At 37.5% G+C, this 21,376-nt stretch overlaps 1 protein-coding gene across 1 annotated transcript in view; it reads left to right on the top strand.

The window, feature by feature from the left end:
* The first annotated feature begins 8,468 nt into the window (after positions 1-8,468).
* Positions 8,469-21,376, top strand: part of CSRNP3 (cysteine and serine rich nuclear protein 3) — a 76,557-nt gene continuing 63,649 nt past the window's right edge. Inside the window, exon 1 of the mRNA XM_047082501.1 lies at positions 8,469-8,646. Within this exon, the coding sequence (XP_046938457.1) occupies positions 8,499-8,646 (148 nt within the window). The 5' untranslated portion in view covers positions 8,469-8,498. The remainder of the gene's footprint in view (positions 8,647-21,376) is intronic.

Raw genomic sequence — 21,376 nt, 5'->3', positions numbered from 1 at the left:
ATAAATGGATCAAGGCACTCCAACTACCTTTTAGGAAAGACAGACACTGTTTTGGGGAGAGTGTACTGCAACCCAGAATCATCCACCAAGACACAGAGTTATAGAGGAGGTCAGTTTGGGGTAGTCGTTTTAGAGTAGTAGGTGGTAGCCAAGAAAACAGTGAAGGAACCCCTAAAATTGTTATGGAATGTCTCCCTGAGAGTAGAAGACACCAAAGAAGTTGGAAAGATCCCTGCTCTAGGAAGTGGATGACCCTGGTGGTAAAAGGAACAAGAGACAACAGATTCTTAAGCTTCTTTGATACTTTGAACTAATGTGTCCATAAGAAATCATTTCTCCAGGTTCTGAATATCCACCCAAGCTGAGGAAGTGGGATAAATCACCAGAGTGGAGGCTCTTGACCAGGGAGTCCATGGATAGATGGCATGCATTTGTACTTATTTGCCCTTTTTTCTGTGGAAAGCATTCATTTCTTTCATAAGATTCTCAAGCTGCAGATCAGCAAGCTGCAAAAATTTTGAGATCCAAAGCACATAAAGTAACTCAGACCTTTAACTCAAGGTCACAGGCAACTCTGGCACAAGGAACTCATACATAATTGGGGAACCCTGCAATCATTTCTCCAACAAAAATATTCATTAGACAGGAGTGCCCCCAGGGTTCTTGGCTTAAACAGGCACCTGGGCAAGAGGTGTATTTGGCCAACTTGCGCTTGTCACATTGGCAAGCCACCAGCAGCATTTTTCACATTGGTGGTGCCCCGTGGAAACACCTTGCAGGATTTTACCTTGCGAAATCCTTGCCAAATCCTTATCCTCTTGGAGGCGGATATGTCAGTTTCTTGCCAAATGGGTTAAAGCAGAAATGGCCCTAGTATTGTGGAAAAAGATATCCCCTCTTTTCTTTTTTAATAAGAGAAATGCATAAGCTTTCTGAGAACGTGTGGAGTGATGAGTGTTTAAAGGCATAGCATCTGATGCCAACTTCTTCAAATAATGATTATCTCATTTAGCAGAGACTTTAGTGTATAGTCTGTGCTTGATTAACAGAATAGTGTCAGGGCAGTAGTAATGTCAGTGTTAGGGCCAAACATAACAAATTACTCAAAATCATGGTTTAAAAAAATAATTGGGGATGAAAAGGATTTAATACAAACTAAGTTGATTAAAATTGTATCCCAATAGTTAGGAACACATCTGGATAATTAAAGATATTGCACCCAAGGATTCAAAATAACACAGTATGTTTTTTTTTTTTTTTAGCTAAGCTTTGCTTTCTTAAATATTGGAATAAGACCTATACGCCATCAATTGAGCAACTGTCCTCTTCATCCTCTATCTGGCCCAGTAACAATCTGGCTGATAAAGTGTGACATTGTGAATAATCTTGCTTTTGCCAGCTAGGCTTTTCCCACCTGCTATCACAGATGAGCCACACACCAGTATTTTCGTCAACCTGTTTGCAGTGCTGCTCAGCTCATCATTTGAATTTGGTGAAGCTACCAGAAGAAGCATCAAAATTGCTTTCCATTCTGAGTGAAAGTAAAGAAAAGTAAGCTTTTCTTTCCATGCAACTTAATCCTGACACTGGTGTTTCCTGGGCCTGAGGCCCACTGCTGATGGAAGCAAGCAGCCTCGTCTTATCAAAGTCCTTGGAGTAGAATTTTATCATAGTTTCTTAGCTTTTTGTGCTTGTTGGAAGAATTTGATGAGGTCATAAAATAAATTATTTTGTTCTTTAAGAAGTCATGGAGAGATGTCCTCCATGGCATGTAATGCAGGGGAATGTGATGTATGTCACGTCACCAAGGTGAAAGTGTCTTTGTTAATGACCCTTGCAGTTAAAGAGGACTCTCACTTTGCTTAACTACAAAACTAGCAAGGCAGCAATGCAAAGGACAAACCCAGGCCCCCACAAGAAAGTGAACAGAGGGGTTCCAGATGTATCCTTTTTTTCCTAAGGGAGTACCATGGAAGGCTTCTGGTCTCAGCAGTCTCCATGGAATAAAGAATTACCAGGTCAGATGAACCACGAACTCACAGCTCATCTTTTTTTTTTTCCACCAAGCCAGGGAGGAGATAGCATTTCACTAAAAAGATCTCCTCATTCTCATAGAAGGAGATTCTTGCCATGCCAGAATTACTTCCTTTTAAATTCACTTCTTCCCGCACCAGTGATAGGTCTGGCCTGCCCTTAATCTATTAACCAGTACTCACCCCCTCACCTTTCTTTAATTATTTGATAAACTCATGATTCACCCTAATTACCTTTCAGGTTTTATTTATTCAGTTTCATCTGTTTGGTAAAGGACAGGAATATTCAGGTAATGTAGCTCCAGGTGGTAGGTGGTATTTCTTTCTTTCTTCTTTTTTTTTTTTTTTAAGGCTTACACCCAATGTGGGACATGAACTCATGACCCTGAGATCAAGAGTTGCATGCTCTTCAACTCTTGACCTCTGCTCAGGTCATGATCTCACGCTTCATGGAAGCGAGCCCCACATTGGGCTCTGTGGCCTGTTTGGGATTCTTTGTCTCCCTCGTTCTGCCCCTCTCCTGCTTTCTCTCTCTCTCTCTCTCTCTCTCTCTCTTTCTCTCTCTCTCTCTTTCTCTCTCTCTCTCTGTCTCTCTCAAAATAAATAAATAAACTTTAAAGAAAAAAAAAAGAGCTGCATGCTCTACCTACAGAGCCATCCAGGTGCCCCAGTAGGTGGCATTTCGTATGTAGATGTTTTTGTTACATTCTAGTCATTCTTTCTCCTCCAGAACTGAGAACACCCCTTAGGGTTGTCAGAAGAAATTGTGGATACTCAATTAAATTTACATTTCAGATAAACTACAAATAATAAATACAAATATATCTTGAAGGTGATTTCATCTTTTATCTAAAATTCAAATTTAACTGGGTGTCCTAGATTTTTATTTGCTGAATCTGGCAACCCCAAAGTGGTTCTGCAAATCAGATAACTTGCTCCTCAGAATTTGGGATTGATGATATTCTTAAGGCATATTTTCTGTGGTAATTTCCTCACAGCACATAACAAAGCATTATGAAATAAGGACAGAATGAAAAAAGAAAACAGGGTTAAACATTAGGTGAATAGAAGTGGGATAGTAAGAACTCAACAAGTTACCTATGAAAGCTACGAAATTTTTACGTTGTCAGAAGAGAGTGATATGAACATAATTCCAGCAAATACCCAAAGTTAGCTTCAGTCATTCTTCCAAATGCATTAAAATGTACATTTTCGTCCAGCGTCTTGATTTGGCATTCTTAGTGAAGCTCTCCCACTTACTTCAGTCTACATCCTTCTGTCTTCTGATATTTTTCCAGAAATACATTAAACAAAAGAATTGCGCTTGTAACCATAGAACATCTAGTGTAGTTCATCAGTATTTGTGTGTGTGTGTGTGTGTGTGTGTGTGTGTAGAGATTTGAAAACATTTGTACTCTCTACTACTTTTTCATTAAATGTGCTCCAACACTTCTGAACAATGGTTATATCTAATAAAAAGTTGAGAGCAATAGTATATGTTAGTGAAGAATAGCAGAGATCCAAGATCACAAGATGCTTATTGGAGTTTTATAATGAAGTGGTTATTAATTTGGCAATAGAAAAGGCACGAAGGTGCAGAGAAAGGGGAAGCTGTCCAAGTGGTGAATTCATGGACTCTATTAATGAATGAAAAAATTAGGATAAATCAGTGTTAGACAAGAAGAAAATATTGGCTTTGAAGTACAATTGAACTTATTGAGGCCTCTGAGTAAGATTCTCTGGAGTAGTACCTAATTGGGTGGCTCTTTGGCTTCCGGCCATGTAGTTGAGTGATCAAAGGGCTGACCCCTCACCCAAGATGGGCGAAAACATTAGTCACTCCTTGGAACACTAAACTTGAACTGTGAGACATAGAGAGAAGTTGCTGGACTTAAACCTGGTAACAGTGGTGCTCTAGAAAAAAGATAAGGAATTTCTACAGTCATAACCTTAGAAGCTGTCCTTACTCCTGCATTCCTTTAATTTTGGATTTCAGCTCTATCTTAGATTGCATGAACTAGTTCAGTATTTTTCCAACAGATGTCTTTGTGCTTAAGTTAGCTAGAATTTGCTTTTGGGCTGCTTGCAAGAAAAAAAAATGTATGACGTTTTGAGGTCAATTTCATCTTTCATTTTGATTCTCATCCAATCAAAAATGCCAGATATTTTGTTAGTGAGGAAAGAGAGAGTGGTGAATGAGATGAACTTGATTTCTGCTTCATGGAGCTTTCAGTCTAGCAGAGAAAACAGACACTGATAAGTGATTAAAGTATAGAAATGGAAGGGTTCTATGCATTCATCAACAAATATTTATTGAGCATCTATAATATATAAGACACTGTTCTAAACCATTGGTACTCAGTAAAGAAAACAAAGATCCTTGCCCTTGTATCTTGTAGCAGGGGATGAAAGCGATAGATAATAAACATCGAAATATATAAATAAATAACATGGATTTAGAAGATGGTAATTGCTATGGGAAAAGAATTAAAAAGGGGATCAGAAGGAACAATATATCAAAAGGCCTGGAAGCCAGAGAGAAATGGCAGGTTGGAGAAACTGAAAGATTATTAGAGCTAAAATACTGGCAACAAGGCAATGGCTCAAAATGAAGATGAAGAGGTTAGGTAAAGTAGATTGTTAAGGACTTTATAAGCCATCTTGAGGATTTTGAACTCATCCTAAGGCAATCCAAAGCCACTTAAGAGTTTTAAGCTATAGACTCACATGATCAGATTTGCATTTTAGATTTATCATTCTGCCTGCAACCTGGAAAACACATCTAAAGCAAACAGTAGTGGATGGGAGAGAGTAATTAGGAGGCTCTTGTCCTAGTCCAAATGAGAAATGGTGATGCTCTTGACTAGCATATGTTTCATGAATTGGAAAACAGTAGCTGTGTTAAAATGGCTGTTATTGAGGCTTAGATTTTCAGCTTCTCACATTTAGAACAGATTAATGCCTGTCCAGATTTATCTTCTGTTCTTTGGGCTTTGATGCTATATAAAGCCAATTTGAAATGTTGACCACTTTTTCATTGGCTTCACATCCATGAAGTTTAATTATGCCTCATCTTTAGGAACAAAAATATGATAAGTGGATATTTAAGGAACTGTGGCAGCCGTAAGACAGGCATTCGTTGTACTCCCTATAGCATCTGTACCTAACTAGCCACATATTGTCCTCCTCAAATTCTGAATCAATACAGGACACAAGCAAACCAGGTATATACAACTTCTCTATTAACAGGGCCTTCCCTCTAAATTCTCATATTCTTCTCTTCCCCAGTGAGATAGTGTAGACGATGTAGAAGAAAACCACATGATCTTTTTACCACTCCACTGTTGGGTTTAAATGAAGGGTTACATTCCTTTAAGCGATGGGTCATTTGGCCTCATGATTTGTCATGACCTCTTATTACACTCACATAATATTTTTTAAAGGCAGTGCAACTAGACAAGTATTATGCTTGTTTGCTGCACAAGCAATCAGCACTTAACCAGTATCATATGTATATGTTAAGGTTATGCACTTCTGTAATAATTTGAATTTTTTTAAGTTTATTTCTTTATTTTGTGAGAGACAGGTGGGTGAGAGGCAGAGAGAGAGAATCTCAAGCAGGCTCCGCAATGCCAGCACAGAGCCTGAAGTTGGCCTCGAACTCATGACCTAGGGATTGTGACCTGAGCTAAAATCAAGAGCCGGACACTTAACTGACTGAGCCATCCGGGTGCCCCTGTAATTATTTGAATTTTTAATTTCTAGCTTATATACTAACCCCAACCTAAAGGGTCAGTTCCTTCTTTCCTTTGAGCTGGGTCTAGCTCAGGTTCTTTCAGCCTTAAAGATGTAGACAGAAATTGTATCTAACCTTCAACTCCATTGCTTGCCAGTCCCAAAATATAATAACAAAAAGAAAAAGAGACTTTTCAATTTCCTTGTCATCCTTCCAAAAAGTTCCCCTCTTCTTCTTGAGGAAGCAAACAAGGAAGAGTACCAAGTACCACTTTACCATATTGAAACATTGTTGTCTGTGGTGCAATTGAATGTCTTCGGTTCTTGAGAAATCTGCCTTTCCTAAGGAAGCTGGGAGCGGAGGGAACTTACGGATATGGTTTGTAACTGTTCCCATTGCACTATCTTATTATAAGAACGTACTTTTTAAACATGGGTTTCCATCTTATATTACTTTGTGTCTTGGAGGCTCTCCCTCATGAATTACTTTGCATCTTGTTTGAAGTGAACCATTTTAAAATTTATATCCTGTCCTACTTTTATTTCAAGAACTTTACTTAAAATATCTTTTGTTCTCTTGCCCTGCTCAGATCTGCAATATGCATGCACATTTTATGCATTTCACACTCTTTAAGATAGAGAAAATAATATGCTAATTTGAATAGTGGTAAAATCAGAGTCAGGATAGAGATTTTATTCTCAGAAGAGTGGACAGTGCAATATCTTCTTATGGCGTCTGTTCTCTCCATTGTTAATATAAGTCATGTAAAAGACGTGGTTTAGTAAAACAAGGCAGTAGAACATGAATTTGGGAGTACTCTCAATTTGATGGAGACGCATAGTGGTTGTTTGCTCCTTGTGGGCAGGGAACATGTTCTCCTCCCTTTTGTGTCACCTGCTCCACCCAAGGAGTCAACCATATACATACCAGTAACTCAACATGTACTCAGATGAATGGAAAATATTGAAATTAATGATAAATCCTTATGAGACATTTAATACTATATTTAATTTTACTAGAAAACACACAAAGATGGCCAAAGAAGAGATTTTGACTAGGTTTTTTTTTTTTTTTTAATTTTTTTTTTCAACGTTTATTTATTTTTGGGACAGAGAGAGACAGAGCATGAACGGGGGAGGGGCAGAGAGAGAGGGAGACACAGAATCGGAAACAGGCTCCAGGCTCTGAGCCATCAGCCCAGAGCCCGACGCGGGGCTCGAACTCACGGACCGCGAGATCGTGACCTGGCTGAAGTCGGACGCTTAACCGACTGCGCCACCCAGGCGCCCCTTGACTAGGTTTTAAGTACTGGGTTTTGTCACTCTCTAGGACTAGGAAGTGGACACCCCCAAGGAAGGGAGCTGCTGGAGAGCAGACTAGAAATTAGACAAGTGGTCCTCCGATATGAGTACACAGAGTGCCAGGCACTACCTCCTGGAAGTGTCTGATTCAGTAGATCTGAAGTGGGGCCAGTGGCCCTCCCCAGTGATGCTGATTCTGCTAATCCAAGTAACCCACTTTAAAAACTACAGAATTAGACTTTTCGAGAGAGCTGACTCAGCTGAGGGGACCTGGGCGTGCTGCCTTGCTGTGTGATCTTCACAGAGAAGGGGTGACTTCAGAGATGTCTGAGGGCAGTATCTAGAATAGTTTCAAGGGTCTTGCTTTCTCTTGATCAACAGGACTGATGGCTTCACCCTGGCAGAAAAAGGAGATAACGGTTTCACGAACTCAAATGAGACTTAAAATTAGCTGACGTAAATGAGATAGAAGTTGGAATGCATGGAATCAACTTAGTAATACTTTTAGCTAAGTTAACCTAATTTAGCAATGGAAGACCATGTACATACATATCTAAGCTAATTTATATATAGGTTATTCCCCGAAATATCCTTACACTGCAAGGAAAGTTTATGCTCTTTAGCTGACTGTGCATATGTCAAGGTAAATGGGGAAGGTGGAGAAAGGGCAGCCCAAGGAGAGAGGAAAGCCCATTCATCCTAGAGAAAGCATTTAGGAGAAACTACCCCCACCTTTCCCCCTGCCCACTAAAAGCTGTTTCCCAGGTAAATAGCCTTAGGAAGTTTCTGAAACAGTGGAAACAGCTTTGGTAACCAGGTATCATGGGAACACATTTCATCTAATTGCAGTATTGAAATGGAAACTACCTAAAATTTAGAACCAATTTCATATGCTTTGTTGTGTTCAGCTAATTAGGCTCTTGCATTTTAAAACTTGAGTATGAGGTTTTTACATACTTATCTGTGTTTCTTCTGGATGAATTTTATGTAAGGCAGTAATCATTTAAGACTTTGGGGGATATTGACACTTTTTTCATTACAGGATTTCATGGACTCAGGTAGATTTTCTCAATTTGCCAACAAAAAGGAATAGAGAAATTATATTAAAATAAGCTGTGTCTTTAAAAAAAGGTACATGTTGGTAACCAAATGGTCAATTGCTCGTATTTAATTTTAATTTTAATTTTTGTTAATTTGAATTTGTTAATTCAATTTTGTTAATTTTAATTTTAATTTTTGTTAATTTGAAAATATTTAAAAAAAACTGCTTAGTGATCCTTTCAAGGAAAGACTCAGCTCATGTATAAAAAAAAAAAAAACACACATAAAAATGACTCTGGAGACCTTGGCTACACATCTAGCGGTCAAATATTTCAATGCTTCATTGCTCCCGTTCCTGTTACAGGTACATGTGACAGCGCTGCAGCTATGAGTGGAATTTTAAAGAGGAAGTTTGAAGAAGTTGACGGCTCTTCACCCTGCTCCTCTGTGCGGGAATCAGATGATGAAGTTTCCAGCAGCGAGAGTGCTGACAGTGGGGACAGTGTCAATCCATCCACTTCTAATCATTTTCCCCGTGAGTACGGAAACCATACCTGAAGCTAATTGTCTGGCTCTGAAGTGAAAATAATTGTATCATCTTGGTCATTGTTTTGAACCTTTATTACTAGTTTTGTTTTGTCCTTGTAATTGATTTAAAAGCAAAACATGATTGAGTAAAAAAAGAAGCATTTTTGAGGTATCAGTAGATTCTTTTATTTGCATTGCTTTTGGGAGTGGATTATTTTGATAGTGTTAACCAACTGATTCAATGAAAAAATGGTATTTTTTTCAATGTTTTAAATGTTTGTTTATTTTTGAGAGAGAATGAGAGAGGGAGAGAGCAGGGGTGGGGCAGAGAGAGAGGGAGGCAGAGGATCTGCGCTGACAGCGCAGAGCCCAATGTGGGACTCAAACCCACGAACCCTGAGATCGTGACCTGAGCCGAGGACAGCCGCCTAACGGAGCCACCCAGGCGCCCGCAAAATTGTATTTCATTATTATTAATTTTAAAAGGGAGCACCCTACTGAGAATATTTGGGGAAAGACAAGTCCAGACACAGAAATTTATCCTCCCAAAGCTGAAATGATATTCGGGGGCGGGAAAAAATAGATGTATTTGGGAGTGGGAAGTCTAAGTTATAATGAGAAAGAACGTGCCACCCTGCAATAAGAGGCAAGAAGGGTACAAAACTCTCCCAAGTGTGTAAGTGCATGCGGTTTATACTTCTTTCTACTCATTCCTTTATTCTTTATCCCCAAGAATAATATTTAAAGCCCACAAAGAAAAAATAGAGATGTATGCCTTCTCATTGATTCCTCTTTCTGTCACACTGTGTGTTAGCCAAAGCAGGCTTCAGGTTCTGAGCTGTCAGCACAGAGCCCCATGCGGGGCTTGAACTCACGAGCTATGAGATCACGACCTGAGCCGAAGTTAGACACTTAACCGACAGAGACACTCAGGCTCAGAGCCCCCAGAAAATTCTTAATACAATCTGCAAGCTAAAAGAAACTGGCTAGTAATACCTAAATGATCTTCTTAAAGTTATTTTCCAACAGGAAGATTTTACTATATCATGATACCATGAGAGATAACTAGTCTTAGTTTTTCCATTTTTCAGTTAAGTGGCTGATTTTATTAATATGCAATCCTATAACATGGAATATAATTTGGAAATGTGAAAACCCAGAAAACCAAAAGAATAAACAATAATTTTAAAGGGAATAAAGATCTCAATAAAACTGTTGAGCATGAAACAAACTAAAATCAAAAGCATTCCTTTAAACAAGCAAAACTAATAGAAAATATAAAGAAAGGGCAATTATAATTATCACAACAAAAAAATCATAAAGTATTCAGGGACAAGGTAATTGTGTAATATAAATAATCTACAAATACATTTATATATGTCATGATGATATGAAATGAGCTTGTGTTTTTGATTTAAAAGAAGATACATGTGTACGTATTAGGTCTTAGTATTAACAGTGGTAATAGCATCATTAACATCATCCAGTAGAGTTTTGTGAAGATCAACAGAACAAGTGAGATAATACACATGAAAGAACTTTGTAAAATCTTATTACTAAGCACATTTTATATTGAAAATTATGATCATAGCTAATATTTATTGGGTATATAAATGCTTTAATAGCTTTGGAGCTATACAGCTCCAATGTAGGGATATACATTATCCCTACTCTTTCCATCCATTCTAGAAGTACCACTACCTTCAGTTTATAGAGGAAATATGTAAGGCTCAGAGAGGCTAAACATCTTGCCCAAGGTCACACAGGATTTGAGCCTAGATATATATGTGTGTATGTGTGTACCTCACTCCATAGTCTTCATTTTTTCCATTATCTCATACTGCCCTTTAATTATATAGTATTGGACATATCTTTAAAATATTGTTTATTGTGGGGCGCTTGGGTGGCTCAGTTGTTTGAGCATCTGACTCTTGACATCGGGACATTGGCTCAGGTCATGATCCTAGGGTTGTGGGATCGAACCCTAAGTCAAGCTCCATGCTGAGCATGAAGACTGCTTGAGATTCTCTCTCTCTCTTTTTCCCTTTTCCCTGCTCCCCTGCTTGCATGCACTCTCTTTCTATAAAATAAAGAATAAAAAATAAATGTTGTTTATTTTGAATTAGTAAAGAGGTAGGTTATGTTTCCAGATATAAAGATAAATAAAGTTATTAAAGCTTTCCATATTAATTTATAAATATTAGTATAGTCTCAAAAGCCTCAATTGGATTTTCTTAGAAGGTGATAGAATGATAAAAATCTATTTGGGAAAATAAGCTAATGAGAATAAAGGTATATTTTTAAAAAGACAGTATAAATGTTGAAAAGCCATTCCAGATATCAAATCATAGTAGAAAATTATTAATTTAACTTTTTTGTTACTGTGCTAGATCTAGGAAAGTATAGAAAGTCTCAGCATGTTATATATAAGAGTTTAATGTGTAAGAATACAGTTTTACAGGGGTGCCTGGGTGACTCAGTCAACTGAGTGTCCAACTCTTGATTTGGGCTCAGGTCATGATCTCTCACTGTGAGATTGAGACCCACGTCAGGTTCTATGCAGACAACACAGAGCCTGCTTGGGATTCTCCCTCTCCCTCTCTCTCTCTCCCTCCCCCCCATCTCAAAAGTATATGCTCTGTCTCTCTCAAAATAAGTAAAAACATTAAAAAAAAAAAAGAATAGAGCCTTATAGAGCAATGGGAAAGGGAAGAAGTATGTAATAAATGGTGATGGTGTTAGAGTTTGAAATAGAAGTAATTTAGATACACATCTCACAACACACGCCAAAATACATTACAGGTGGATTAAATAGATAAAAAAAAAATCAAATTTTGGGGATATTGTTTATTTGTCAGACATGGGATCATTACCCGAGTTTTGAAGTAACAAAAAAAGTCACATTGCAAAATACTGATATTAAATATATTATTTATTATATTTAATTAAAAAACACATATGAATCTTTTAGATAACCTCCAGAGGCAATCCACACAATAGGAAATATGAGTAGCAAAATTTTAAAGCATGTTACAATAGTAATAATAATGCAGATTAAAATAATACTAATGAGATTCTGTAAGTATGAAATCACAGAAATTTTATCTCCATGAGATTAGCACTCCTCTCCAGTAAAAACTGCTGATACCTAAGTGCTGGTGAGAGTCACTGTATAAATGTACATCATAGGTACATACATTGCTACTGATGGTAGTGAAATTTATTTATTTATTTATTTATTTATTTATTTGAATATATGAAATTTATTGTCAAATTGGTTTCCATACAATACCCAGTGCTCATCCCAAAAGATGCCCTCTTCAATACCCATCACCTCCCCTTCCCTCCCTCCCACCCCCCATCAACCCTCAGTTTGTTCTAAGTTTTTAAGAGTCTCTTATGCTTTGGCTCTCTCCCACTCTAACCTCTTTGTTTTTTGGGTTTTTTTTCCCTTCCCCTCCCCGATGGGTCTCTGTTAAGTTTCTCAGGATCCACATAAGAGTGAAAGCATATGGTATCTGTCTTTCTCTGTATGGCTTATTTCACTTAGTATCACACTCTCCAGTTCCATCCACGTTGCTACAAAGGGCCATATTTCATTCTTTCTCATTGCCACGTAGTACTCCATTGTGTATATAAACCACAATTTCTTTATCCATTCATCAGTTGATGGACATTTAGGCTCTTTCCATAATTTGGCTATTGTTGAGAGTGCTGCTATAAACATTGGGATACAAGTGCCGCTATGCATCTGTGCTCCTGTATCCCTTGGGTAAATTCCTAGCAGTGCTATTCCTGGGTCATAGGGTAGATCTATTTTTAATTTTTTGAGGAACCTCCACACTGTTTTCCAGAGTGGCTGCACCAGTTTGCATTCCCACCAACAGTGCAAGAGGGTTCCCGTTTCTCCACATCCTCTCCAGCATCTATAGTCTCCTGATTTGTTCATTTTGGCCTCTCTGACTGGTGTGAGGTGATATCTGAGTGTGGTTTTGATTTGTATTTCCTTGATGAGGAGCGATGTTGAGCATCTTTTCATGTGCCTGTTGGCCATCTGGTTGTCTGCTTTAGAGAAGTGTCTATTCATATTTTCTGCCCATTTTCTTCCCTGGATTATTTGTTTTTTGGGTGTGGAGTTTGGTGAGCTCTTTATAGATTTTGGATACCAGCCCTTTGTCCGATATATCATTTGCAAATATTTTTTCCCATTCCGTTGGTTGCCTTTTAGTTTTGTTGATTGTTTCCTTTGCTGTGCAGAAGCTTTTTATCTTGATGGTAGTGAAATTTAGAAAGCACTTGGGAAATATAAGAGCCATAATAATATTCATATCTATGAGTCTGTACTTCAGATAATTTACCTGAAGGGAGAAACATCAAAAATGAGGGGAAAACTACATCAATGAAAATGTTGGTGGTTAGTGGTAGTATCGAAAAATGGGAGTAGGAGGTAGGGAAGAGAAAAATAACATGTCTAAGAGCAGGGAAATGATCCATTAAATTATGGTGACTTACACAATTATTTTCATAATAGTTGTGAAGATCTTCTGACAGTATATAAAATGCTCATGAGATAAAATTAAGAAAAACATGGGTGCCTGAGTGGCTCAGTCTGTTAAGCATCTGACTTCAGCTCAGGTCATGATCTCACAGTTCGTGAGTAAGCCCCGCATCGGGTGAGCTCGAGCCTTGCTTCGGGTGAGCCCCACTTCTCTCTGTCTCTCTCTGCCTCTCGTGGGATTCTCTCTCTCTCTCTCTCCCTCCCTCTCTCTCTCTCTCTCTCTGCCCCTAGCTCACTTGAACCCTCTCTCAAGAAAGAAAGAGAGAAAGAAAGAAACCAGAACACAAAATTTTACTTCTATTGTCATAAAGGCAAGAAATGGTATGGCACCTTAGCACTGAAAATGATTTGATTTTTTGAGGTATTAAAAAGATGAATGAATTTTTGTATTTATTAATTTTCATTTCTGTTGATATTTTATGTCTCCCTCAACAAATAAATCTTAAACTTAACCTAAAATGATGACTGTCATTCAAATTGTGTTTATGTATGTGGACAGCAGATTGATTGAAATGGCGTGATCCGCTAAATCATCCAGTTTCTTCGCTAACTTGTAAAGGCTTTAATAAGTTATGTGTAATCGAAGTGATTTTTCTATTGAAGAAAATAGACATATTTTATGATGCCCAAAAACTTATCAAAATGTTTATTATCAGCTCATTGTTTATTATCAGTGGTGGCTGACAATGTGTTTGTTTACTAAATTGATGATTTAACTGTATTAAATGAAACCTGGCAGAGATTGTTCACAATTTTTAGAAATTTAATTGATTTAATTAAAAAAATGCCCTTGTCATTTAGTAGTCTGCTTAGTTTACCATATTTTTATTATGGAGAGGGAGAAGAATAGGAGGAAAAGCAAAGAATCAAGAGATAAAAATTCTGCCTAGAATATTTACTGTATGAAAGACCTGGGCATATTAACTAATGTGAAAGGGGTAGTTAAAAGGGTTTCTTGTTTCTAGAAATGTATTTCAGATTATTCACTAGTCCTAAAATTGATATGCAAATTTTTAAAATATGTTTTATTTCTTTTTTCATCTAGATTAAAATATGTACTTATCAGCAGTGGTCTTATCTGCATGTAAATCTGTGGATCTAAACTTTTAGGAATATTATTAGTGGTGAATCCTGTTTCTTTAATATATGTCTCTACTTTCAGAAAAAAACCTGTCTTAGAGTAAAGAATGATTTTTGATGACTATCAAATTTGTGTGGCATTAGGAAACCAAATTTAGTTTCACATTGAGATTTTTTGTAATGTGGTTATTTAAATCTCACCATCATGAGCTCATCTTTCAAATTAAAAATATCCCATGTACTCAGTACTTTGCAGGGATTAACATATTGTGTAACAACATTTTGTTATCATTACAAATACAGGCATTGATAAGATTGGTATGTGTCAGCAGCTATAGTAGTAAAAAATTCCATGCTATTCTAAGCTTTCTTAGATATTCAATTTGTAGCACATCACATTATAACAATAAAAGCTTCGAAATATAAATCAATAAGGAAATTAGGCCTCTTTTCATGGACTTCTGAGTTTTGCTAGGCAACTAGCATGCTTACCAGCGATCAACCAAGGTCACATCGTGTACTTCCCTTGAGATAGAAGCATCTGGATTCTGTATTGCTGTGGAACGCTTTGTTTCATCAAATCCCTGTGGCTCCATAGCCAATCAGCCTGTACTTGAGCACTGTTGAAAGGAAAGCTGCAGAGAAGCTAGGGAGGAATGATTTTTTTCCTGCCCTTTCAAGGTTCTTGGCACTTCACACGAGTAATGAGAAGCTATGTGATGAAACATCCTCCCGAAAGGAACACATTATTTTTCCCGAAACAGTGTTTCTACAAATACATGTACAGTATTTAGGAAGTGAAAATATCAAGAGGTAAAAGGATAGATCTTCTAAGCTACATATGAAAGCAGGTAGTAGACGTTTTACATAGGGTTGCGATTTTCTCATTTAAAAAACACTTTCACATTCTTGAGTTCATTTCTATCCAAGAATTGTTGTCTGATTAGAAGCTATTATTGTAACTATATTCTAAAAGTAGAAATCACCATTCAGAGATGTATTCCTAATTTACCCAAGGGCTGAGATTATAATCTGTTTCCCTCCCTCCCTCTTTCTTTTCTTACTTGTCTCCCTTTTCTCTCTGAATACACAGGACATACATATGCTACCGTGTGCACCCAAGTCAGCCTGTTTCTCCAGTGTCTCTTCCCTCCCACTGACTGCACATTTCTTAAAGAGGTGTGAGATGAAGAATCCACAGAAAACAGATTTTGACATGAAACTTTGTACTAGAAGTAACCTATTCTCTTAACCTAGCAGTTAAAATGCATTGAAAATTTAGTTTCAGTTTCAACAAATAGAGTATATCTTATGTTACAGGCTCTGAGTTAAGTGCTTTCAGACATGACAAAATAATAGACTACAAGTAGTAAATACAACTCACGATACAGGAGCAGATCATGTCTATCCAGCACTGTGGTTTACTTTGAGAACTTACTATCCCATAGATAAATGTAGCAATCTATCCCTGAATCTTTGATTTTTCAAACAATAGAGGAGTGTTCAGGCAGAAACCTAACACAGGTGTAACAAGGGAAGTCTTTGATTAAGCAGGAGGTAGGGTCACGTGACCCTCAAAATCTCCTGTCTACTCTGTGATAATATGATTCGAAGAACAAGGATCAAAATAGCATCTTAAGTTAGAGCTGAGACCAAGTAAGAAAAAATAAGCAGCATAGGTCAAGACACCTCTGCAAAGCTACTGTTAAAATAAGAGATCTCCAGACCCTCTGCATCCCCTTATGTTGAAGAAGAACCTTTTAGCATGCCCTTGGAAGATCAGACCTGAAACCAGTTGCAGATGTGCTTATACGAGGTCAGTGTCCCCATCCAAACACCAGACATAGAGCAGTTGAATCTGTAGGTATTTAGTTGGTTGGGGATATGACAGCTAAGTAGTTGGGAGAATTTGGAGTGTAGGAAGATAGATATGAGTTAGTGGTCCATTTAGAAAATATTCATAGGAATGCACTGTAAAGTCCAATTCCAATACAATGGAGTTGTTTTCAGATCATTTCATCTGAGAGATCCAGTGTGATGAATCAGAGATAGTTAACCATTGCTGCCTCCTCTGGCATTTAGACAATCCTTCAGGCTGAAATGTCTTCTCTGCCTCCCAATCTCTATGAAGTTCTATACCTGCTTTAATGTTCACATCAAATACTTCTTCCTCCGTGAAAACTTTACCACGTCTCTCATTTTACCCTGCTCTTTACTAAGTCTTTTGGTATTTCACCAACATTCAAAACTTTGGCAGTGGTTTTCTATCTTCTTTCCATCCCAGTATTTCCCCCCAAACCATGATGTCAGTAGGCATATGATGGCTCACTGAACCATTAGCCTCATATTTCCTTGACCACCTCTATTCTGAAGTCTTTATTTCTATTCTATTTATGTCCTTTACCTCCATTTCAGTCAGCTGTTTATGTCCACAGCCTCATCCAGAATATTGTTACAAATTAGAACAGCTCTACCACCAATCAAATTTCAGTGTTCCACACTCAGCCCACAACCCCTTTTCCTTCCATGTCCTTCCTCCCCAACTCCTTTTTTTTTTTACCTCATCCTCTTGTTTTCCCCAGTAAAGCACCCACCTCTTGTTTTTACATATCTTTCTACCCTTTACCATTTACTTCATTATTTGTTTTTTTTTGTTTTTTGTTTTTGTTTTTTTTTTTAATTTGGAGGCCAGGACTTTTAACCATTTTCCTCCCATATTCTTCACTCCATATTTCCTTTTTATTCAAATACATGAAAACTTATTTATTTATTTATTTTTAAAATTTTTAAGTGTTTATTTATGAGAGAGAGAGACAGAGTGAGAGCAGGGGAGAGGCAGAGAGAGAGAGAGAGAGAGAGGTAGACACAGAACCTGAAGCAGGCTCCAGGCTCTGAGCTGTCAGCACAGAACCCGACACGGGGTTCAAACCCAGAAACTTCAAGATCATGAACTGAGCTGAAGCCGGAAGGTTAACTGACTGAGCCACCCAGGTGCCCCCAAATATGTAAACTTTAAAGAAGTTTTAAAGAAAATGACAAACACTGTGTTTTCAGATTCAGCTGCTCATTATTGCCCTACTACCATCCTGCTCGGTGCCCCCAGTTTTCTCTCCCATTTCACAGCACTGAGTGTGTCAGACTGAAGTCACGCCACCTTCTCCCTCATACACAGCAGCTCCTTCTTGTCACTGAGGACCCTGCCTCCATATATATCCTTCTCCCTTCAAGCGGGGCACTCAAAATGAGTTTGGAAGGAATGAGTGTAAGCTCATCAAAGTCAGGAACAGGTCTCTGTACGCCTAACTTCCAGTAAGCACTTAATAAATATTTAGATAAATGGATGAATGAATAGACACTTATTAAGCATGTACTCTTTGCTATTCATTGCACTAGTCCTAGGAGCCAGAAATATAAAAGTAAATGAGACATGATTCAGCTTCTGTAGAAACTCATAGTCTAATAACACTAAAGCATGTCTCCAACACTGACTGTATTCTGTCTTACATTGTAGTTATTTGTACACACACCTTATCTTTTCTGGAGATTTACAGAGCTGAAACGTGTGTTCTTCTTAGGACTTATACTCGTGCAGGTACAATTACTGTTACATACTTGATAAATGACAGTTAGCTTTGTAAAGCGTTGTCTTGTTCTAGTACAACTAAACCATACAAACAAAAAAAGAATGCATTTATTGTAGGACTTTATAAGGGCATGGACATCGGTGGAAATACAGACAGATTTACAAGCTAACTGTGTAATTTATGATTTTGATGGGTATCATTGTGATATATCAGGATTCTGATATAACAGTTATTATGTCCAAATACATCTAATGGCGAGCTGTGTTTTAAATAGGGCCCCACTGTAATTCTGTATTCCCAGCATGTACCTTTCTGGTTTCATTTGCTTATATATAGCTTTCCTAGGCAGAAACATCGCTGTTTAATTGGATGCTGTGCAGCTATTTATGCAGTAGCTGTACAGCACACTTGAGGGAATCCAAGTTGCTTTCACCTTCACCATCCTTTGAATCAACTAAGCAAAAAAGGGATTACCAAGTCAGACCACTAACATTATATAAATACAGTTCATTTAGTTTGGTTTGGTTTGCTTTAAATTCAGCATCAGGACCTCAGGTTTAGCAATAATAAATGGTACCATTAAGCGTAGCTCTTTATTCCAACGTATTGAGAATTCTGGTTTTGTTTCCTTATTTGCTTTTCCTAGCACAGTCATGTGTTCTATAAACGTGTCTCAAATCTGTCCACTTACCTCCATTTGTGTTGACAGCCAAGGACATCTGTCTTTCATCTCTCTCCTGGACCCCTGCAGGAGCCCTCCAGCTGTTTTCTGCCTCCTCTCTTGTTGGGGCCTCAGTCTTATCTCTGTGCAGGAGTATATTGGATCTCCACTTTCCTTAAATCCTTAAGTTGCTTTCAGATGTACTCATTACTATGGCCTCCAAAACCCTGTACAGCTCCGTGATTGAGCCTTTGCCCTCCTCCCCGACCTCCCCTCTCCTTCTTCCCTCCATCTCAAAAATTCAGCCACATCAATCTTGACTCAGTTTTCTTTTTTTAAGTTTTTATTTAAATTCCTGTTAGTTAACATGCAGTGTAATATTAGTGTCAGGTGTAACATAACAAACCTTTCTTGCCCTAAGATCATGTCTGGAACAGTCTGTGCATGATTGATTGACTCTTTAGATTTCAGGTTCAGCTTAAATGCCAGCGCTTTTCTGGAACTGTCCCTGATCACTCATCCAACATATGCAGGCCCAAAGTCCTCATCTCTTAGAGATGTATGTGGACGTTTTACAGGAAAAATAATAGATATCTTGGAGTTACTTTCAAATAACGCAGCAAAAAGAGAAAGAAAGACAGAAAATGAGGCTGAAAAATATATATATTATTCTGTATTTTATAAAATTAAAAATTTACATAATGCATTTTAAAACTATTCAGCTTATCCTAAAACTTCTGTGGAAGGGTCAGGGCTAAAAAAATTTTGAAAAAGAATAAGGAAAAGGGAAGGCATGCTTACCATTACAGATTTCAATACTTCAAATGCTAAAATAGTTAAAACACATAAAATTAGCTCAGACAGACGACACATGGAATAAAAGAGAGCTTAGAAACAGACTCATATTTAATGGCAACTTGGTATGTGACAGAGGAGACTGAGTTGGAAAAGGAGGGACTGTTCTAATAATGACCTTTTAACAACTGGCCAGCCACATTAAAAAGATAAAATTAGGTCCCTACCTCATACCATACATGAAAATTAATTCCCAGTGAACTAAGTATGTAAATGTAAAAAAAAAAAAATCAGAACTATAAAACTTGAAGAAAAAATATAGGAAAATATCTTTATGTCAGATATGATGCAAAAAAGACAAAGCATAAGAAAATACATTTGGGTACATTAAACTTGTTTATATGATCAAATACAGCATCAAGAAAGTGAAAAGATGAGCTGCATACTAGAAAAAATATTTGCAATTAATTAACTGACAAGAAAATAGTATTTGAATATAAAAAGAACTCTTACAAAAATAAAGAGCCAATGTAATAAAAAAGTTATAGAATGTGAACAGATAATACACAGAGAAAAGGCTGATACAAATATGAACAGATGTTCAACTCTGTTAGTAAGTAGGGAAATTAAAATTGCAAAAAGACACCATTTCACATGTATCATATCATCAGATTGGCAAAATTTTAAATTTTAAAAAATATTTATTTATTTTTGAGACAGAGACAGTGTGAACAGGGGAGGGACAGAGAGAGGGAGACACAGAATCTGAAACAGGCTCCAGGCTCTGAGCTGTCAGCACGGAGCCCGATGCGGGGCTCAAACTCACGAACCATAAGATCATGACCTGAGCCGAAATCAGATGCTTAACCGACTGAAACACCCAGCAGCCCCAGATTGGCAAAATTTTAAAGTTTGACAACATCATGTATTGACAAACCTGTGCTGAAGCAGGAACCCTCATAATGCCACTGTGAGTGTCAGATGACTCAATTACCTAGAAAACCCAGTATTGAAAGTTAAAAGAAAGATTAACTGTGGGCCAGTATAGGATTGGATAACTGTAGTTTGCTCATGTGATGATAAAATGGATAACAGATTGAACTGAATAGTCAAGTTTACATGTATGCACTGTTGAGTGAAATACACAAATTGCAAAGCTCTATATGATACACGTATGTAATTAAAACACATCGAACGACACTGTATTTTATTGAAGTAAAAATATACATAGGAAAGGATGATACATGACATTGTGAAGATACCTGTAGAGATGAAGAGTAGAAGAATGGGTGGTGGGGGCTTACTGTACTTTCTCACTTTGCTTATATTGTAAAAGTAACAAGCTGAAGTCAATATGGTAAAATATTAACATCCATTAAATATGGATAGTAAATACATATTATTTTTGGAAGTTTGAAGTATTTTATAATTTTTAGCAAGTTTTACATATTTTTCACTTGAGATAAAAGTCCCTGGATTACCCCACTATTCTCTTCCCCTTTATTTTCTTTCTCAGTACCCTTTTTTTTTCCTCAGTATGTATCACAATTTGGATCTATTTTATAGTGGATTTGTATATACTTGTATGTTTTTGTATTTGTTTATATTTGGGAATCTGTTTTGTTTAACATTGTATTCCTTATAGAAAAAGGCAGAATGGGGGCACCTGAGTGGCTCAATTGGTTAAGTGTCCAACTTCAGCTCAGGTCATGATCTCAGGGTTTGTGAGTTTGAACCCCACATCAGGCTCTGTGCCCGGAACCTAGAGCCTGCTTTGGATTTTGTGTCTCCCTCTCTCTCTGCCCCTCCCCCATTCATGTTCTGTGTCTCTCTTAAAAATAAATAAACATTAAAAAAAAAAGGCAGAAGATCCCCTAGCACATTAAAAACTTCCAGGCCAAATTTGTTCATTAACTAGAACTAAATTTAATCTGTTCATTGAGATTCTTCATCTTGTCCACAATGATCGCCAAGTGATATTGCCAAATATTCTTCTGAAATCCTTTCATACACATTCAGTGCCCAAGTCCTAAAATGTAGGGAGCAGCATCTTCCCCAG

The sequence above is a fragment of the Lynx rufus genome, unplaced genomic scaffold (assembly GCF_022079265.1).
Source record: "Lynx rufus isolate CCGP_SWC_20201006 ecotype Redwood Valley unplaced genomic scaffold, mLynRuf1.p SCAF_2, whole genome shotgun sequence".
Taxonomy (NCBI): Eukaryota; Metazoa; Chordata; class Mammalia; order Carnivora; family Felidae; genus Lynx; species Lynx rufus.
The sequence above is the reverse complement of the archived record's forward strand: the minus strand, read 5'-3'. Positions and strand labels throughout refer to the sequence as shown.